A 22,795-nucleotide genomic window follows, 5' to 3' on the forward strand; every position below is an offset into this window, starting at 1 on the left:
TTTTGTATATTTTTTTTAAGCACTCGAGGGGGCCCCAGAGAGGTTTCTAGAGAATTGATGGTTGGGGATCCCCAACCGCCCACCCGGGCCAGTCCGCCCCTGGCAATTGGTTATAACAATTGGATTTTGCAGAAAGTTCTTTCCTCCTCTGATGTTGATATTGCTGTTTTTAAAATTTCAAGATTAATCCAGGGGTAGCTTTGAGATCAATTTATCATTGCAACGCAGACTAAGATTAGGTAGTTTAATATCGGATTTGGGTCAAATAGACTGTGTAATTTTTTTTTCTTTTCTTCTTTTCTATTTTCTTTATTCGAAATATGAGGTTTGAACTATGCAGAAAAGCATGCAGAAAATACAAATGGCTCTCTTATGTTTTGATGAAGAATCATGGATTTCTTAACTGAGTCACATACCCTGTCTAGAGGTTGAAGTGAATGACTTGAAATGAAATAAATATGACAAAAACAACAATTTATAGCAACTAATCTCTGGGCAATTATTAGTTATAGTTTTTGATAATATTTATTTCACTGTAAAAAGTTCCTGTTCAGTTTATCGGTTTTATATTTCAATGAATACAAAAATTCGGATAGGTACCTTAATTACTAGGACAAACTAGCCCCTGCGAAATTTTTCTGTGGTAAAGACCGGGTTGAAGATAAAAGTTTCAAGACTCGATGCAGCGTTAAAGTTTTATTTTTTTATTGAAAATATTGTCAGTTTAGTTGTGTATTTTTTATGTAGAAAATTGACTTCATTAATTTTTGACTTTGAAACATTTTAAGTGAAACATACATAGTGAAAAATGAGGTATACATTTTTTTGGTCTAAAAAAGCTCATTACTATCAATTCCGGCCCGTTTCTTTTCTTGTAACGTGAAGAATCACAGGCCCACTTTTGATATCCTTGAAAATTGCAATTGCCTCGCCATGAGTTAATCCATCCAGCGATTCTCCGTTTACAGCTAATATCTTGTCTCCTGCAACAGAGGAACATTTTATTTGTAACTATCCACGGAAAAGGGAGTTTGCAATCTAAACAAAAAAAATTATTGATATCAAAGTGTGGAGGAGTGTTCCTGAGATATTTTGGGACCTAAAGCCGCGTGCATATGAATGTCAAACGGAACCAGACTCACAAATATTTCAATTTTAAAGTTAACGTATAACTTTGAGAAACGGAGTTTTGAATGCTAATATCCCATGAGCGTGAAATTGCTGAATTGTAGCCTATGCAAATTGCAGACCTGAATTTTTTCTCAAAAATACATTCGTGAAAAATGTTTTAGAAACATCAAAAAAATGAAAAATACCTTGGTCTTACATGAAAAGAAAATGCCTTATGAGTCAACTATTTGACAAAAAACATAAATTTATTTTTTCCTCCGAGTTATTTTCCATCGCAAGGAAAAGGAAGCACGAGGGTCGTTCTGAAAAAGAGTTCCTCTGTTTTATATCTTCTGCACTTTAAAGATAAATCATATTGGGAAAAATATTTTCTGTTTATTCTCCGTTAAATATATAAATCTAATCGAGGGATCGTAAAAAAAAACTCGAATTCACAATGGGTGAAATTCACACACACACACATCTATTCATGGTCGCTGCCTACCATGCAGTGGCGATTTTTAAAAGTTGGCAACACTGTTTTTCCTCTGTTAAATGTATGTAAAACAATCGATTCTTGTTGAGGCAGCTTGCATCACTTGAAATCGATTTTTTCAATGGATTTGGACGGAGGAAACACAGTGATACCAACTTGCAAAATCGCAATGGGCGTGCATGCTCTAGCGGATCGTACCGAACTTTCCAGATGTCCTTAAAAATAAAGAGGCTGAAAACAAGAAATCGGATATATTTCGATCCTCACATTCTCAGCTTCAATTTAGTGTATTAGTCAGACATTTTTTATCAACCGATTAGAGAGAAAATGTCGGTATAAATCAGATTTTGTGCAACTCTAGTTCATAACCATTCCGTTGCACAAATGAATGAATGTTGCGTCGATTGAGATTGAAGGAGTTTTATACTCGAAGACCTACGTCGTGAACTTTCACGTCACCATCACTCAACACGGAAAAAATTGAATGTTGATTTTTAGCATTTATAATTTTAAAAAAAATTGTGAAATGTATCAAATGCTGATTTTACATTTAAAAAAAAAAATGCTAACATGACATTGAATTTGTTCACTTAACCGTGGACGTAGTCTACATGGTATTTTTTTATTGTAAAATCAGCATTTATACTTGTCGCACATTTTTCTAATGATATACATGCTAAAGCAACATTCGATTTTTTTCCGTGAGGCTGTCGAGCTTCTTAAAGGCCCTTTGAACTGTGTATTTTCAGACACTGCTATACCAATGTGCCATATAGACTTAAACTATACATCACAACTCTGTATAATCTAAGTAATTTATATCGATTTTTTTAGGACAATGAACATACTTTTACTAACGGAGAGGGAGAGGATTGACAAACCAATGGCGATTTTCGAAATTTTTCCGTAATCTTTGATCGGCTCATTCTCAAATTCCTTTCTGCATAGTGCAGTGCATAGTGTGTTAGTGCATATATAGAGTACATAGAGTCGTAATGTAAATGGGAGAGCTGGGGCCATGTTCTGCTCGACGAATTCCGAGCCCGGTGTGCGCCGAGTTCGGGTCGCTTTTTCGATACATTTTCGATCCAAAATGGCGGTGTGGAATACGTGGTAATTCCTATCTCCTTTGTTGTTGATGTTGTTGTTGTTGTTGTTGTCATCGGATGGCCGGGTACCGTGTATCGCAAACAATCGATTATGTATCGAAGAAGTGACCGGCGTCACACAGGAGTCTCGGAATTCGGGACATGGAAAATGCTTCAAAGTGGCGCCAGCTCTCCCACTTACATTACGACTCTATGTACTCTATGCGTTTGTGACACTGTGGAGGCCTAAAATACGGGAACCAATCAGAAATGTATTCACATTGTCTTAACTTTCAGTATAAAGGGACCCTAGGGTCCTTTTACGCCTATTTAATAATCATGGAATACCCACCTTCCTGCAAGGAGCCCTCCTCGGCCGCTTGACCGGTGGCAAAAATGGTCTTGACAAAAATCCCCAGATTCCCTTTCGGAGAGTCGCATCCGCCAACGATGCTGAAACCGAGGGATTTCTTCCCCCGCCCTTCTCGTAGGTTATGGTGAACACAGACATGTTGAGGGAGTTGTGCCTGGAGACAGGGGGTGGGGCCGCTGCTGGAGGGGGCGGCGCCCGGGGTCGACAGGAGAATTTCTTCATCCCTGTGACGGGTTCGACGACCGGTGGAGGGTCATCCCCGTTCGCCTCTTGCGCGACCTTGCTGGATGAGAATTTCGGGAGAGGTAGTGGCGGTTTGCGGGAGAGTTCCTCGCCGATGGAACTGACACGGTGCGTTGCATCGTTGCTTTTGGTTTGTTCCGCGTTGCTGTCTGCCGCTGAAACGTTGCTGAAGCTCCGACTGCTCGATAGGAAAGGTCTGTGCACAGAAAGTGTAAGGAATAGTATTTAGTACAACACATTTAAATATTAGAAGAAAAATCTCGGCTATGAGCGCCGTATATATCTACGGGTTATAGAGAGGTACCGTCCATTCCGGGCGCAGAGAAAGGAAGTTACGGCTTTTGAAGCCGCTGCATCGGTCACTAGTGGTGTGACGTGCTTTGAGATGTTTATCGATAACACGGCACACCCTGTTTATCAATCCTTCTCTATAGGTTTAAATAGCAGCAGTGGTGTCAGTAGCCATTTTTGCAAACGAGCAACTCGTCAAGTACCGGGAGGGGGGGGGAGGATTGACATGGATCGCAGATCAATCGATACGTCACAAAGCACGTGACGCCACTAATTGTGACAGAAAATGAAAATCTGGGGGGTCACGAAGAGCACGGGTTTTTTTTATGAGCGGGAAGTTTGAATTGTAATTCATCGAAAAACTGTAATATCTTGGTTACGAGTTAATTTTAATAAATTGTTTCGCAAAAATTGTACTCTACTTGAAATGCTTATGGAAAAACATATTGCTTGAATTCTCACCTTGTCTATAGGTTCGTAGAGAAATATCGTAATATATTTTAGCTTTTATTTGAGAAACATTATATATATCGAGGAACAATACCTCTGAACTGAAAATTTTGGCGAAAATGAGTAAATGGCTTTGCCGTATTCTGCAGTATAAAAAACACAAGCTGAAGATTCTTTTAGTTTCTTTCCAGTTTTGAATGAAAGCTCTGTAAATACACTGTAATGAATGTAAAAAATTGCAAACTGGACCTCAAAATTACCAAAAAATGACGACATTCTTTCCTTGTCCTATAAAATTGTCAGTTCGCAAATAAGCGGAATTCTGCCGTGCTAAGAAAGAACGCCGTATAAGCCATCAGACGTCGTCGCCAAATTTTTTTCGACAAATCACGAATTTTCGAGGAAATTTGTAGTATATCTCTTCCGATTTTTTAAGGGATTTCATTCGTAATTTAATTTCAAAAGTCTGAAAATTTGAAGGAAAAATATTCACGACAATCTTCAAAAGTAAACACTTTCTGATAGTAAAATTAGGCAACATTTGGATGCTCACACGGCACTCTTCCTTGGCACGACATTACGATTCCTCAGTCATAGATATGTGCCATAAGTTCAAAATACCTGTTGACATTGGGGTTCGAGGCATGGTCCCTAAGGTTAATTTCCGGCATGGATGCCTGCCGGACGGTAGGCGCGAATTCAATCCTTGTCCTGTGCGAGGTGGATTTGGGTCTTTTTGAGGATTGGACGAAAGCGCGGGGATGAAAAATCGAATCGAGTCGTATTCCAGTGTCATCATTCCTTCGGAGCTCACTATCCGCGATGGACGGAGGCTTAGTTTGGTGGTGACTTCGCTTCTCCGGGTCGAATCGTTCCTGACTGTGATAGTCCGGCTCGAATTTGTTCGTGTCCCGGCTAATGACGATCTCGACCTCCGTGGGAGTGTTCTGAAGGGTTCGTCTCGCCTCTTGGATCGTCAATCCTCGGAGACGTGAACTGTTCACTTTCACGATTTCGTCGCCCACGGATAATCGGCCGTCCCTGAAACGGAACGAATTCAAGGATCATCAAAATGAGTAATACAAAATCTAAAACAGTGAAATTTGTATTAAGTAAGGATAAACTACGAGTAAAGAACCAAAAAAATACGTATAATAAGGCTTAAAACTGGTAAATACATAATATTTCTTAACCTTGTTACACTCGTGTTTTCAGTGTTTTACATGTATTCGTCGCTTGGCTGACATAAGGGCGTAACTACACATTGAGATGAGCCCGGAAAATCATTGAATCGTATGGAGGACAGGGTTCATTGCAGAGTGTGGTTACCCCCTTATGTTAGGTAGGTGACGTATTTTCTCGTTTATACGGGTCATTGCATCGCTTTTCTTTTACCATGTGCAAGGAGAAACTTCAAGCAACATAATCATCTCCAAGACGGATCTGTCGGCGCTCATTTTATGAAATAAAACAAAAAGATAATGTGAGAACCTCTTTCTTGTGTAAAAGACTTCAGGCAATACGGCCATCCCCAAGATGAATTTTTTTTTACGCTCTTATTTTAAAATGAAAAAGGAAAGGAGGCAAAAGTTTCCTTCTGATGTAAAACAATTTCAAGCTGCACAGTCCTCTCCAAGATGAATCTTTTTGCGCTCACTTTATTTTGTATAAGAAAAGTAGAAACTTTAAAAGTAGATTCTACAACGAAATAAAATGATTTAATTGCCACCGAAAACAATAAAAAGTATTTCAATCTGAGTAAGAATATTTTACTCTTTGCGTAGGCATTTGACAAGATGCCTAATCTAACTGTTTGCCTGCGGCAGATACATGTCGCAGGCAATTAGTCAAATCAGGCATTTTGTCAAATGCCTAGGCAAATAGTCAAATAATCTTATTTCGATTGCAATTCTGATTCTTTTGCTAATTTTACACAAAATTATTATTCTCTCAAGTCGATATGGAGTTTCTGTAAAAATGGATATCATACAATTGTAAATAAATTAAAGCTAGTCTTTAGACGAGCTTTCATCTCGAGATTTTCAGCATATCATATATCACCGACTTTTTAAAATTCTGAAAGTTAAAATATATGAGGAGCATTCGGAGGGCAAAGTACAAGATAAGTTGGTAGTTTTATTACTTATTACTTTCAAATTAATGAAAACTTAATAGTTCCTCGTCAAAAACACACAAGTCTTTGCAAACCATCAAAATTTGACTATCTGCCCAGGCATTTGATGAAATGGACGCATTTCTGTTAAGCGGAACTAGGCGCCAAATTGAGTTCCTTTTGAGGATTTTAGAATCCCGGATAGCGCGTTTTTTCAAACGGAACTAAGCGCCATGGAAAAGCATTGCGAGTATAGGACGGAACGAGCATCGCGTTCCGCAACACCCGCAAATCCAAGTCCCCCTCTCCCTTCCTCTCCCTATGGCGCTTAGTTCCGATTGACGGAAATACGTCCAATTAATGAAAACTTAATAGTTCCTCGTCAAAAACACACAACACTGAAAAAAAAACTCCGGCCGTGGGAGCCGCAATTACGGGCTATATAGACATTCCGTCCGTTCCGGACTCAAAGGCCGAAAATTCCGGCTGCTGGAGTCGTAGCTTCGGCCTCTGAACCCGCAGCAGTCGAAGCTACGCCTCCAGCAGCCGGAATTTCCGGCCTTTGAGCCCGGAACGGATGGAATGTCTATATCGACGGTGAAAGTCGGCAATCACATAACTCGATTTGCGACGTCGCAGACTTCCTGTCATACTTTATTCTTTAAACGGAAAACTACTCAAAGGTAATTCCTTAAAACTGCCGTGATTTTTCTTCTGTGTGCGAGGAAAATTCTGCAAAAACTGCAAGGAATCATGTCCATTTGTTCTCCTTTAAAAAAATAACATAGTTATGCGGAGATTTTCAGACACCGCAAACGAGTTATGTGATTGCCGACTTGCACCGTCGATATACTATATAGACATTCATATAGTATACTAGCCGTTCTGGGCGCGCTTCGCGCGCCCGTCACGCCTAGCCGGGGGCTACGCCCCCTGGACCCCCGGTCACTCGCTGCGCGAGTGACATTCGGCTCGCTTCGCGAGCCGATTTTGTAGTAGTTGCAAATTTTTTATCACTATATTTTTAAGATTTCATAGAAAACATTATGAAATTCTCATTCCACAATTAACTTGTAGAATAATAATGGCAGGGCAAGAAATAGACCATATCTTATGGACGGTTCCCACTTAGTAAAACAGCCAACACCACGAGAAGGTGAGGAACCATTGTTAGCCACTTTTTTTACTTTTCTGAAAAAATTTACTGAAATTTTAGTTGCGTCCCCTAAAAGGAAACACGGAGAAAAAAATTTTGTGCATGGAACCCGAAGCTGAGATCATATGGATCTCTGAAGTTTTCGGATCACGCATCCGAAAAGTTAAGGTCCATCTGCCGAAGTTCGGGTCAGACAATTGAAGTACTCGGTGCATACCGAAGTGTTTCAGATTTCTGACCCGAATTTCGGCAGCTGGACCTCAAGTTTTAAGAGATTCATATGATCTCAACGTCGGGTCCCATGCACGATGTTTTTTCTCCGTGTGAGTATTAATATAAATTTCAACACAGTCAAACACAGTAGAGAACCAAGGAAATCACAGTAGAACAGAGAAAAAATACCGTCGAATAAATAAAGAAAACTATTATCGAAGAAATTCTAATTATTTGGAAAGTAATTCGCTGGCGTAGGTAATCAATGCGTGGCTGCGTAGGAGCATGAGCGAGATCTATCATCAACTGACCGCTGGCCGGTAGGTACCTGGGTGGGCGAGCGACAATACGTAAGCGGTGGCATATGGTTCGATTGACAGAGGAGTGGGGAACGGTCAGACGTAGGGGAAAGGTTCAGGCTGAACCGTTCAGCACAGCGCAGCGTCAGTCACCGGGTGGGGAAGAGAGTCCGGGAGGGGACACTTCCCCTCGAGTGAAATAGAAAAAGGCAGAATCCTTCGAAGTTTATATTAATGATATATTAATGATGGCCCGTAATTGCGGCTCCCACGGCCGGAGTTTTTTTTTCAGTGAAGTCTTTGTAAACCATCAAAAGACTATCTGCCTAGGCGTTTGATGAAATGCTTGATTTGACTATTTGCCTACGATATACATACAAATGGAACAAACCTGTCGACAACTCCATTGGGCTCGATGTAGGAGATCATGAAGGACGATGCGGCGGACCTAGAAGGGTCCTGGCGCTCGATGTAGATCCCCAGCTCACCGGTCTCGTCCTTCATGAGCCGTATCCTCTTCAACTCCTTCTGCTTGACACCACCACCACTCGAGCTCATCGCCGTCCTTGTCGCCGGATTAGCAGGCGGCTTCTTCGAGCTCCGGTTTTTTAGGAACTGGTAGTAGAGGCTCGACTGACACGCCGGCCAGGCCGCACCCTCGAGCGACTTCTGCAGCGGCTTGCAGTTCTTACACACTAGAGAGTCTTGGAAAACTTGCTTGTTGGACACCACCCTGTCCGGCTGGTACCTCCCCTCTACCGGGAGCTCCAGCGTCGGGTGCCGTAGATAGGAAACGCCACCGATGTCCCTCACCGGTGGCCGGTTGGCCACGATGTCGACGATCGTTCTTCGGTTGTTCGTGGGGGGTTTCGAGTTATCTGGTTCCAGAGCGGACCGGAGTCTGAAGCCACGTTCTTCTATGCTGGATATTGAGTTGCGTCTGAAGGTTTGGTGGTCTGGGCTGGGAATTGACCCTGGGTGGGATTTTCGGCCTGTCGAAAATAATATAAATATGGGTAAAATGAACAAAGATGAATTGGACTATTTCTGTCAAATGGAACTACAGTAGACTCTAGATTATCCAGATTAATTGGTGCCGGGCCCGATCCGGATGAAAAAAAATCCGGATAATAATAGTAAACACAAACACCACCAACCAACACCACAGTATTCTTATTATGTATACATCATGTACATACCAACACGAATTTGAAAGGTTAACGCCAAACTGAACGACTCAATGGTGATTGCGAATGGTAGCCGACAACGATAAATTACAATACAACGATTAAAGCGCGCAATGCGTGAAGTATTGATGCAGTCTTGTAGCCGCTAATGTGCGTTTTAGGCTAACTAACCGACTGCACTGCGTTTGGCGTAATGCGAGAAGTATTTATGCAATCTAGTAGGCGCTAATGCGTTCCACGCCGACCTCACTGTTTGGCGCAATGCGTGAAGTATTCCTTCAGCCTTGCATGCGCCAATACGCCTTGCGACCGCCTCTCCGCGGATCCGCTCACTTATCGGAATGCGTACGTAGTTATATGGTTGCAAAATCGATCCGGATAATCCAGAGTCCGGATAATACGAAGCCGGATAATCCAGAGTCTACTGTATGTGCATTATGCTGTGAGTCCTGTTATGCATATATTCTTATGGGTCTTAGGGCTCATGTCTTAAAGCACATAGTTCCGTTCGACAGAAATGCGTCCCATTCGACTTAAGTGATAAAAAAATCTTGTGAGTATGAGAAAACTTAAATACTTCAATTAGTGAATATAATTTAAATGTATAAATTATTAAATTTAGAAACTAGAAATGAAAATCTATTAAATGATATTTTAAATGGAAAGAGTATTTTTGAGATACACAGTCCTCGAAAATTGATCCCCCAGATTGCATCTTGTGCATTCTGCGGTGCAAAGGAGGATCGCCGTATGTGCCATCAGGCGTTGCCAAATTTCCCTCGACAAACCATGGATTTTCACGAAAACCCGTGGATAGTTCTCTTTCGACTTTTCAGAGGATTTCGTTCGTGATTTGATCTAAAAAGCCTGAAAATTTCAAGGAAAAGTATTCATAGATTTCATCAGGCCCGCCACATCCCATCTCAGGCCCTGAGTACCAGTTTTCTGGCCCGGGCCCCTAGCACAGAGGGGGGGTCCGGGGGGGCTCCCCCGGAAAATGTTTGAAATTTTAAATCTATTTGGACGCATTTTGAAGCTCTTATGATGGAGATTTTCCATCAATTTCTGCAGAATAATTACGCTTTTTTTTACTTTCAGCACCAAATACTTTCGAATTGTTGCATTCAAAACACCTATAAAATTTTTTTGAGGGGGGCAGATGATACTTTTCAATTCTAGGGGGAGCCGGGCCCCCTGGACTCCCTTTTTGTACGTCTATGGCAAGGGAGTTGAGCCATTGAAGTCGAGAATGCCCAGACAGGGGCCTCTTAGCATCCGACAACAGAAGAAAATGAAACGCAGTTACTAAAAATATCATTCTACATACACTCAAAATCTTGAAAATAGATAGAATCTCTAAAAAAGTAAGACAAATTGTATAGTGTCCTAGCGTGTATTTGACACTTTATTCATCTTTTGCGGAATTTTTAGGGTAATTTTTTCACTTTTCCTTACGAGACAAGGATTACACATAAATTCGTAGGGGTTTGTCCCCTGCGTCACGGGCCCCCCCAGGGCCCGGGCCCCGGTACCGAGGACCCAGTATCCCCCCCTTGTGGCGGGCCTGGCTTTCATCAAAAATGAATAATCTCCGAAAGGGGATTTGGCAACATACGATTGCTCATACGAAGTTTTTACTTAGCAAGGCAGCATTGATTTACAGGGTTTTTATTCTTATTTACCATAGAAGGTTGACTTTTACTTAGACTTGTACTCGTACTTATTAGTGTTCCGAACAGTGGCGTGGCGTGCTTTGCGATATATCGATTGATCTGCCATTTAAACACATGGAAAGTATCGATAAACAGGGTGTTCGCAGAGAACACTTTAATAATCGATTATTTATCACAGCTTCAAACGGGGAAATATCGATAGATCGCAAAGCCGCTGGTTCCGAACCTCATGAAAAGTGGAAATATTTGGCCTTAATTTCCCCGCAAAATAGTGCGGACCTAGCACTATTCTACCCTGTTCCTGTACTTTGACTTACAGGCTCCTATTCTTACTCACCATAGTGGATTCAACAGGAATTATTTTAAGGAGTTCATTTTCATACTCACCATCCATCTGAGCGAATTTCGAGCCTAGGAGGGACGACCGATCCTCAGGGTTGGACCTCGAGTCGAACCGGGACTTCCGACCGCCACACGAGCTTCGTTCCTCCTGCGCCGACAGAAACCGCGACCTCGGCACATGAATCTTCGAGAGCGAAAGCTTCTCCTCATCCGTTTTATTGCACTTGATCCCCGGTTCCACCGCCAAAAATTTGGGATCGACCGAGCTACGGTTGAGCCCGAGTTTGGCGTCATCACACTTGACGAGTTGCTCCGGTTGACAGCAGTTCTTGCGGGGAGCATGACTAGATAGGATGGCGGGGTCGTTGGAACAGGTAGACGCCGTGGATTTCATCGAATTGCGTGGCGAATCGGCGCCGTTTTTCGTCGAATCACTTTCGTACCCACTCTCGTCCGCCTTGACATAGAGCATATTCGTGAGGATCTTCCCAAGATTATTGACAGAGCTTTCCACACTCGAGTAGAGACCCGCGTCCGACTCTGATTTACAATTCGATTTAAATTGAACTTTCGGGAATTTCGGCGACCTATTATCACAGTCTTCGCTCGCGGACCGATTGGTTTTCGGTCTGTCGTAATTGCCACCCTCCCGGGTTAGCGAGTCTAAGTAATTAAATGAGCCGTTTGGGATGACACCCCCGCTATCGTTATTCCGTTTCCACAGATCTAACGCTGTTCCTGACAGCCGACTATTCTGCGCTTTGATCCGATCCCTCTCTTTTAAAGTCTCGAAAGCTGTCAGAAGATCGTCGTAGCTCAGTGTCTTCAAGCCTTTTTCCAGATTATGGTTCTCGTCGCTGAGGCCCATAGTGTTCTTGTGGCTGAGCAGATATTCTACTAGATACTGCTCCTCGAGGAAACTCTCTGTGACGCTCTCGGAGAGCACTCTTCGCCGGGAGTTGGAGGTTTTTCCGGAGTGTCTCTCGCGGTTCGGCACGAGGACTTTATCCAGTTGGTAGAGATCCGTGATGCCTCTCTGGCATTCCTCTTTGAGCCATTCTTCGTTCTCGCAGGGTTTGGTGGGTTTTTTGACTGCGTGGTTGTTGGCGCCGCCGCGGGAGAAGAGGTTCCGGAGGGACTCTACTCGTGAGATGCGTTTCGCTCTGGAGGTCTGGCCGTTCGGCATGTTGCTAGGAACTGGGCTTGGGCTCCAATTTTTCCGTCGCCCCGCGGATGAGAGGATTTCCGAGGAGTCGGCTCTCTTCATTTTGTCGAGCTTTTTGCCGACCTTCTTGCCCCATGTTGAAAGCGCTGCAACAAAGATAAATGAACGATGAAATCAAGACGTCTTTACTGAAAAAAAAAACCAACAAATTATAATTTTTATTTATGGTTCAAGAATCTCTGGATTTCCACTTTTTCTTGGATTCTTGATTAAATAGTTAGTAATCAATTATTTTTGATACCTTGGTCTGAAACTCTTAGTAAGATTAATGATTTTAGTTTCAGTTTTATCAGTTTATTTTTATTTGCAAATATTTTGTTTGCTATAGTAATATTTAGTAGATGAGTGAAATGATCTACTAGCAATTTTATTAGGTTTGGATTATTAAGATTTGTATTTTGAATATCTTATATTATTCTATTTATTCTTTATTAAAATTTTCAGTTAAGTTAAACCAATGATTCGGTCTAACTAAAAGTTCGGTCGCATGTGTCAACGTTTGGTGTTCCATATCATCCCAAGTAATTCGGTTCGTCAAATTGAATTTTCGGTTTGTCGAACCGAACTTGTGCGGTAAAGTGAACTAACGAACTAAGTTTGGTCCTTCATGCGAAACGTTCGGTCATACGAACCTAAGTTTCAGTTTGATGAATCGAATATTTGGGATGAATGGATCCTAGGCATTCGGTTCACATGATCGAATCTGTTCTCTTAATGTTCCCCAAAGTAGCATTTTTCAGCGGAAAAATCGCGATATTTTGAAATTAAGTGACGATTTATTTGCGATAAAATCGCTAGGATCATCAATGACTGAGCGATTATACTCCATCTTGTCGCGCTTTTATCTCTATAAAATCGCGTTCAGTCAATTCGAAATTCTATTTCAGTTTATCATGATTTTTTACTCGATAATAGTGCGATCGATCGCCGTCGATGAAATCGTGATTTTATTGCAACTTAATGCCACGAAATTGCAATTTTTCATCCCATAATATTGCAATAAATCGACGTCGATAAAATCGCGATACATTCTCCGATCAAATTGCAACTTATCGCGATCACTGATACTTGGATCTTGGTTGAAACCTCATTCGTTACCTTATTCCTCTCCTGATTTAAAGACTATTATTTTGTTATGGACGCACAGCCAAGTACATTGAGTCATAGGAAAAGATAGGAAGTCCAAAAACTCACGAGCCAAGACTTCTATTGTTAACAATGTTCAGCGTGTCTCAACGGGTCTTCATATTTCTGCATACTTGGCTAAAAAAGAATGTTACTGGTCATCCTCCACGGTAGTGTATACCATGGTTTCTTTCAACTTGGGTTCATCCGTTTTTTAAATGCAGTAACCAATTCAAATCGTCGCTCTTCTTACAAAAGAACGTAACAACATTTAATGTCGCCATATTGAATTTTTATGAAGATTGGGCATCTTGGGTGTTTCTTGCCGAAAATCCTACTGATTTTTCCTCTAATCTCATACAAAAATCGAAGAAATTTAGGACAAAAGTTACACAGCTAAGTTCTTGTAAAAAATCAAATTGTTTGAGTTAGGTTGCAACCTTTTGAATGGAGTTACGTTTCTTCGCACGGAAAATGAAAAAATGTGCGTATCTGCCTAATGAATCAAAAATGGAAGAAATCATGATATATGCTACCGCGGTGAATACGACGTTATGCGCAGTATTTTTCGATGGGCGACACCTAGATTACATTTTGCAATAAGGAACTACTATCTTTGGCTCTTCCATAAAAGCACCTATCTGCATAGGGAACCTAAAGGCATATATATGTTGTTTCTAAAATGAGCCAGAAATCGTGGTTCCTTATCTCAAAATGTGGTCCATCTCATGCCTCATAAGCTTATAAACCATCAAAACGCGATTCTGTGACTGGCGTTACTGACCTTCTGCACACGGAGAAAAAAAACTTCGTGCGTGGGACCCGAAGTTTAGGTCATATGGATCTCTGAAGTTTTCGGATTGAGCATCTGAGCACTTTAGCTCTAGCTGTCGAGGTTCGGATCACACATCTGAAACTTCAGTTCTTACATCTGAAGTACTTCAGATGTGAGAACCGAAGTTTTTCGGATGTGAAAACCGAAGTTTTTCGGGTGTGAAAACTGATGCACTTCAGATATAAGAACTGAAGTTTCAGATGTGTGATCAAAACCTCAGCAGTTGTATCTTAAGTGTTCGGATGCTGAATCCGAAAACTTCAGAGATCCAAATGACCTAAACTTCGGGTCCCACGCACGAAGTTTTTTTCTCCGTGGCAGATCTTTACGTACTGAAGGACCGGTGCACTGAAAAAAAATTCTTATCGTTTTTACCAAGGTCCGTTGGTACCTTTACCATCTCACTTTTTTTACCAATTATTGGTAATTTTACCAAGACAGACTACTAGGTACTACTGGGTAAACCTACCTAAAAACCGGTATTTTTACCGTTTTTTTCAGGTAAGAATACCACTTTAATTGGTAAGCAATTCCCGGAAACTTCGCCATTTTATCTCGGTAATTCTACCACAATCGATAAAAAATATTTGCGTTTTTACCAAGGTCCAGTAAAATTACCGAGAAAGTTCAATAATTCCACCGAGATTTCTCGTTAAAATTACCAATTCCGTAAATGGTAATTTTACCGAGAAAAAACTGGGATCAAATAGAACCCTGAATTCTTGGTAATTTTACCCTTTTCTTAGTAAATACACCGAGATTTTTTTTTCAGTGTGTGATTGCCGACTTACACCGTCGTTATAAACCATCACGCGATTCTGTGACTGGCGTAACTGACCCTCTGCAGATCTTTACGTACTGAAGGACGGGTGAACTTACCAGCTGACGGCACGGGGGGTGGAATCCCGGTGAGAGGGGTTGCTGGAGCCCTTGCGGGGGAGGAGTGTCCCGAGCGAGACTTGAGTTTGGGGTCCTCGAAGTCATCTTCGACGGTGAGCGGTGCCAGACTCACCAGTTGCGGGCTGGGGTCCGAGCAGCGACGCTTGAACAGCCGCATCTCGTCCGCGGCCGGCAAAATCCGTGTCACGTCTCCTCTTCTGGAACAGGATAGACAAAGTGGAAGGTAAACACCCGAGTCCTGTTGACATACGAGGATTTAAAGAAAATACTGTCCACGAGATGGCTGAATGCTGAGGAGCACGGAGAAAAATAAGTTGTGGCCGACTGCATAGGAGGAAAGAGTGCACGTTAAGAAGAAGTAGCTGACTTTTTTGTGTTAACTACAGGGCCATGCTTAAGTTGACTGGGTTTCCGAGGCAAAAATACAGAATGACTTTACTTACTGCCATGCGCTAAAAAAAAAAACGCCGTATGCACATTTTAGAGAGAGTTACCAAAGTTATACACACACAGAGTTACACACATTAGAGAGTTGCCAAATTTCCCTCACGGAGAAAAGAACTTCGTGCGTGGGACCCGAAGTTTAGGCCATATGGATCTCTGAAGTTTTCGGATTGAGCATCCGAACACTTAAGATCCAACTGCTGAGGTTTGGATCACACATCTGAAACTTCAGTTCTTACGTCTGAAGTACTTCGGTTTTCACATCCGAAAAACTTCGAATCTCACAACTGAAGTGCTTCAGATGTAAGAACTGAAGTTTCAGATGTGTGATCCGAACCTCGACAGCTAGAGCTAAAGTGTTCAGATGCTCAATCCGAAAACTTCAGAGATCCATATGACCTAAACTTCGGGTCCCACGCACGAGGTTTTTTTCTCCGTGTTCGATATAGAATGTTAATCGTCGAGGAAAGTTTTGAATATTTTTCCTTGAACTTTTCAGGAACTATAGATGGAATTGCGAAAAAAATTATCTGGAAAATTGGAAGAAAAATAGTAATTAGTTCACTAAAAAATTTGCGTTTTATCGAAGGAAATTTGACAGCGTCTGAGGTCTCATACGGCGTTTTACCTCAGCACGGCAGAGTAAGTCTAGGACGTCTCAAACGGAGATACGTGGCTTCACATTTTGGCCATCGGACTATGAATACGACTCTACGGTGCTATATTGCCGTGCTAAGGAAAAACGTCGTATGAACCATCAGGCGTCGCCAAATTTTCTCTGATAAATCGCGGATTTCCTGGTAGACATATGAATATTTTCCTTTCCATTTTTCAGGTAATTTTGTTCGCAATTTCACCTGAAGTTCCTGAAAAAGTCGAGGGAAAAAATCCATAACGTTCCTCATAAATAAACGTTTTATCGAAGGAAATTTGACAAGTCTCGAATGTTCATACGGCGTTCTTCCTTAGTACGGCAGTATATGCATGACCAAAATAAGAACGTCAATCGAGCTTGAGCGACGTAGAAACGCGTTCGCGAGTAAAGCCTCGGGCCATTGCTGCCGTGATAAGGAAAAACGTCGTATGAACCTTCGTCAGTTGCCAAATTTTCTTTTATCAAATATGAAATTTCAGGAAAACTTGTGAATATCTCCCGTTCGAATTTCCAGAGAATTTTCCTCGTAATGGAGATGTTGCATGTGTGAGGAATTTGCGATTTGACTGTTGATTCTTATGTAAAAGTTCGCAAGAAACACGACGGTGCTACTGGTTTTTTCTGAAATCAACTCCCAGGCTTAAAAAAAGCTCTCAAGTTGAGGCCAAAATGGAGGGGATATCCCACTCTACCCTGAGAGTTCACCTCTACATCAAGACAAACTCTCCATGCAAAGATAGGGACCAAATCCATTAGCAGGGGTTGCCATGTTTTCAGTTTTGGAGTCCCCAAATAAAGTGGCAGCCCTGTCAATGTATTTGCTCCCTATCTTTGCATGGAGAGTTTGTCTTGATGTAGACGTGGACTCTCAGGGTAACGTGGGATATCCCCTCCATTTTGGCCTCATCTTGAGAGCCTTTTTTGAGCTTGGGAGTTGATTTCAGAGAAAACCAGTGGCACCATCTTATTTCTCGCAAACTTTACATAAGAACCAACGGTCAAATCGCAAATTCCTCACACATGCAACATCTCCATTAGGTCGATGTCATCTGAAACTATCAAAAGAAAACATTACCAACTCTCCTCAAAAATGAACATTTAATCGGAGGAAACTTGGCAACTCTCGAATGTCCATACGGCGTTTTTCCTCAGCACGGTAGATTATTACAATCCCCGCGATTCGTTTGCTCTGTCCCTAATTCGGAGCGGCCGCAGGTGGTGGCCGGAAAAGTGCGGTAAGTGGAGCGTAAGCCAAGGCGGCTAATTATCGGGTATTCGTTAGCTGTGCTTGCGCGAACACTACTCCGCGGTTCGTACCCCAAGCTCGGCCCGTTCCGCGCTCCATCCACGTCTACAGCAGCGCCTCCGCGGTACTGGAGCTTGCCGAGTAACCGTTATAAGCACTGACCTGGAGCAAACACCTCGCCGAACCCAAGTAATACGGCCGTGGCAAGGCTACCGCGAAAAGGGAAACAAAGTCATAGGATACGTGGTCCATTCGACTTTTGTTGTGGAGTCGGACAAAATGTTCCCAGCGGGCCGATTGTTGACATTGATAGCAGTGTTCGAAACTCACAGGCGGCAACACGCCAAATGCGCCTAAAAATTCGGCCATGGCGCCTAAAAAATGAAGGCTCTGCGCCAACGTGGCCCCTAAAAATTGCCCCCCAAAAATCTGGATTTTCACAGGAAGTCACATGAAGAAAGAAAAACATATCTATTTGAATTGAAAAAACTCAGAATTTTCAGCACTACGAGTGAAAGCTTACTTTTTCTATTCCTCACGATTTCATTCTTAGTGCTTTTGTCTTCCACAAGTTACAGCTACTCACTAGTTCTGTTACGAAATTATCGTGCGTCTAACTAATCACTAAATGCGCCATAACATATAGGCAAAAAGTCAATTTGGCCCCTAAAAAATCTTCAATGGCGCCTAAAAATCGGGCTTAATGCGCCAGATGGCTCCTAAAACTCAAAAGTGAGTCTCGAACACTGATTGATAGACAAAGCTATAGACAAAGAAGACAAAAGAGATATACAGAGATCCTTTTGGTGGAAGTGGTTGGTTTCAATGGACAAAAGAGGTAGGGAATTTAGTGATAGAGGGATAAGAGTCGGAATTGATGAAGGGAAATAAAGTGATAGGATACGTGCTCCATTCGACTTTTGTTATGGAGTCGGACAAAATGTGCCCGGCGGGCCGATTGTTGACATTGATAGACAGAGCTATGGTCAAAGAGGACCAAAGAGATATACAGGGATCCTATTGGTGGAAATGGGTTCGTTGCAAACTTCTTTTAAAGAAGCAAAGTTTTCTAATCAATAAAAAGTTTTCTAAATCAACTGGTTTAAAAAGCACGAGAAGCGCTTCTAACAGATTTGAAACCAAGCATCCCTTAACCCTCCTTAAATAATTACAGAATACTGCTGCCTGATTGTTGACATTGATGGGCCGCGGCCCATAGCGGCAAATTTAGGGGGCGGTAAATTTTGCAATTTTTTAAATGTAGGTATAAAAAAATATCGGATTCAGGGGGGAAAATTACAAAAGGCGACGAAATCTCCACTTCCTGGGAGTGTAGAAATTTCTAATTTTGTCGCCTTTCGGTGATAAAAGAGACAGCACCTTTAATTAGTCGAGTATAGAGAGGAGCCAAACACGCAATTTGGCCTGGAACGGCGCGGCGCAGAGAGCAATGCTGACGAGGACTTGAGATGATAAGGAGAAGTCCTCGACGCGGCGGTTGGCATGTAACACATATTAGCGCCTACAAGATTGCATGAATACTTCACGCATTGCGTCAAACACAGTGCGTTTTCGGGAGCAGTCGGTGTGAAACGCAGAACGCCTACAAGACTGTAGGAATGCTTCACGCATTGCGCGGTCAGATTGTTCTTTCATGATTTTTTCGTTCATTTCTTATAAATGGAAAACCTTTTCCACACAGAGATAGGTTTACAGAGCTAAACTTTCGCGCAAAGTTTTGTGATCTTTTGCTAGGAATGTTGACAGGGCTTCGCCAAAAATGTGTCCAACACGAGTAAACGTGTCTTATGCACTCTAGATGCACCCCTCCTCGCTGCACGTTCACTTGATGGATTTTATTCATGTTTCAAAACGAATGAGAAGGGGCGGCAAGTAGGTAAATCCGGCCCTAAGTGTATGATGAAAATCTGAAATTCATTCCTAATGCGACAATCAATGTCAAAAATGCACTGTTGAAAATCAAGGAGTTAAATATGGTACCGGAGTCTATATAGCGCCCAAAAGCCGCGAGTGACATGAATGCGAGGTGAAATTAGCAATTCCTTGTAATTCTGCATTTTGTATCTATTAAATTTGACAATGATAGCCTGTATGCATGAAACAGTTTAGGGTATTATTTCATGCATCTAGGCGGTTCTTGTTAAATGAAAAACCGATTTTTAGCGCGAAAAACTGTGTATCTCCATTTGCGTTGATGGGCGCAGACCTGTTGTTGGATGAAAACGTTATAACTCTACGCGCATGCTTGAAAGAGCTGTGCGGGTTTAATTTCACATAAAAGAAATCGCCATTTATTCCAAGCATGTTCTATCTTTTCCGGGGAAAAAATTGAAAGATTAAGTCGAATTTGTTTGCATATTTTTCTAGAAAAAATTCCACATGAGATGAGCTCTTTGGTCTATTTACAACTTTTTTCACTAGTTTTATAATTTTTCCTCTCCTAATATTCCGTCTTGTGCTATGAAGAAAACACACTCTAGCACAACGCGAGATGTGTGATTAGCTTACAAGAGTGCTACAGAGCTTGAGTATTTCAATGCGTTCGCTTGCTCAAGATAATCTCTCTTCTCGATGATGCATCAGCCAATATGCAGAAAAAAAGATCGATGCTGTTTACCTTACGTCGAGCAACTTTTCTTTCTCTCTCTGTCAATGGCGAGGCGTGAATGTTCGATTATCGATATTTCCCCACTTGAAACTGTGTTAAAGAATCGATTATTAAAGAGTCCGTTGCGAGCATTCTGTTCATCGATCCTTTTTCATAGGTTTCAATGGCAGATCAATCGATAAATCGCAAAGCACGCTACGCCACTGCCCGTTCGCCTATCCCGAGATATTTCTGGCCTGCACCTCGACCGACACCTGAATTCAGTGTCTAATTCCGGATCTTTTCCGAAAATAACATCCTTTCAAATCAATTTGACTCCATCGCCAGCTTCTCTGTCGACGAACCGCTCCCCATGATGACTCTATCCGTGATGCAGCGGGAGCAGGTCGATTGCAGTGGCGTGCTTTTCGATTTATCGATTGATCTGTCATTTAAACTTATGGAAAAGGATCGATAAACAGGATGTTCGCAGCAAACACCTCAATACGGCCGTCCAAAGTAAAAACGCCTTGCCTCCATTCAACAATTTTTAGATTTCTTTCCAACAACATATTGTTTTACAAAAATTCTAAAAAAATCTTCATCCTCCATTTGTTTGATATACCTCCGTCATGCAATTCGGAACTAAAAATGCAAAAATGAAGCCTTATGGCCATTGCATTTTCTTGTAATAGAACAGCACGTGCTGTAAAAAAATACAAAATTATGAGTGGAGTTACGTCATTTTTGCTGTGGATGACAGAATAACCGATTCTCTACCACGCTTCAAGTGGAGGAAATATCGATAATCGATCATTCACGCCTCGCCACTGGTCGAATATTGAGTCATTATCGAATTACTTTGATGGATGAATAAGTTCTATTGCTGTGATAAGGATATATCGACACATCGAAAAAATGAAGCCTTATGGCCATTGAATTGTCTTGTTATAGGACAGCACGTGCTGTAAAAAAATTCAAAATTATGAGTGGAGTTACGGCGTTTTTTGCTGTGGATGACAGAATAACCGATTCTCTACCACGCTTCAAGTGGAGGAAATATCGATAATCGATCATTCACGCCTCGCCACTGGTCGAATATTGAGTCATTATCGAATTACTTTGATGGATGAATAAGTTCTATTGCTGTGATAAGGATATATCGACACATCGAAAAAATGAAGCCTTATGGCCATTGAATTGTCTTGTTATAGGACAGCACGTGCTGTAAAAAAATTCAAAATTATGAGTGGAGTTACGGCGTTTTTGCTGTGGATGACAGAATAACCGATTCTCTACCACGCTTCAAGTGGAGGAAATATCGATAATCGATCATTCACGCCTCGCCACTGGTCGAATATTGAGTCATTATCGAATTACTTTGATGGATGAATAAGTTCTATTGCTGTGATAAGGATATATCGACACATCGAAAAAATAAGGCCTAATGGCCATTGAATTTTTTGGTAATAGGACAGCACAAGCTGTAAAAAAATACAAAAGCATGAGTGGAGTTACGGCGATTTTGCTGTGGATAACAGAATAATCGATTCTGTACCACAGCTTTAAATAGAGGAAATATCGATAATCGATCATTCACGCCTCGCCACTGGTCGAATATTGAGTCATTATCGAATTACTTTGATGGATGAATAAGTTCTATTGCTGTGATAAGGATATATCGATCTATCGACCTATCGATTCGATAACGATTGTACGAACCAGGCGCTGGATGTTGTGGATGACAGAATAATCGATTCTCTACCATAGCTTCAAATGGAGGAAATATCGATAATCGATCATTCATGCCTCTCCAATATTCGAGCATTAAGTCATTGTCGAATTACCTTGATGGATGAATAAGTTGTATTGCTGTTATAGGGATATATCGACCTATCGATTCGATAACAATTGTACGATCCAGGCGCTGGATGTTGTGGATGACAAAATAGTCGATTCCCTACCACAGCTTCAAATGGAGGAAATATCGATAATCGAGCGTTCACGCCTCGCCACTGATCGACTATTGAGTCATTATCGAATCACTTCGATGGATAAATAAATGTCATTGCTATGATAGGGATATATCGACGCATCGACCTATCGATTCGATAACGATTGTACGAACCAGGCGCTGGTCTGAGAGCTGCCTTGCATTTCCCGTTCCGAAAAAAGGACCACGTAACGTTGGGCAACGACGAATCTTACGGGAAGGAAAGGGCACTAAACTAGTCCGTTGGCACGCGATCCGGAATTTCACTCTCACTTTCGACAAAGCCATTGACTTTGAACGCGGCGCGGGGCAAAAAAAGCTTACACAAATAAACCGGTGGAAGTTACACGATCTTTGATGGATTATTAACGGATATCTCAGAGATAAAATTCGCCTCCATATGAGTTCTCGGTCCCAAATTAGTGACTTCCATATTCTTGTTATCTTCGGAATATGTGTTAATTAATTCCGCGTGGCGTTGGACAACTTTTTTGCCGTGTGCATTCCGGAATAATTATTGATATTACGGTTCATTCTCGGAAATGAGGGAAAAGGAGGAAAGAGACCTCCATAGAGGAAGGCGTAATTTAATATTTTATTAAGTGTACTTACACTGATAGTGAGTTAGTCGGTAAAAATACCAAGAAGTCAATTTCTGGTGAGAGTGGTGGCCAAGTAACAAAATTGTGTATAATTTATTCCTAAAATTTCCATCATTCACAGAATGAAG

At 41.7% G+C, this 22,795-nt stretch overlaps 1 protein-coding gene across 1 annotated transcript in view; it reads right to left on the minus strand.

Annotated features, from left to right (window-relative positions):
- Nucleotides 1–650: 650 nt before the first annotated feature.
- LOC109035229 (uncharacterized) overlaps nucleotides 651–22,795 on the minus strand; it is a 48,408-nt gene continuing 26,263 nt past the window's right edge. The window contains 7 exon segments of the mRNA XM_072303201.1: nucleotides 651–983; nucleotides 3,047–3,172; nucleotides 3,175–3,506; nucleotides 4,673–5,092; nucleotides 8,224–8,824; nucleotides 11,080–12,345; nucleotides 15,099–15,316. Of these exon segments, the coding sequence (XP_072159302.1) occupies nucleotides 850–983; nucleotides 3,047–3,172; nucleotides 3,175–3,506; nucleotides 4,673–5,092; nucleotides 8,224–8,824; nucleotides 11,080–12,345; nucleotides 15,099–15,276 (3,057 nt within the window). The 5' untranslated portion in view covers nucleotides 15,277–15,316 and the 3' untranslated portion in view covers nucleotides 651–849.

Source organism: Bemisia tabaci, chromosome 8 (genome assembly GCF_918797505.1).
Source record: "Bemisia tabaci chromosome 8, PGI_BMITA_v3".
In the NCBI taxonomy this organism is placed as follows: Eukaryota; Metazoa; Arthropoda; class Insecta; order Hemiptera; family Aleyrodidae; genus Bemisia; species Bemisia tabaci.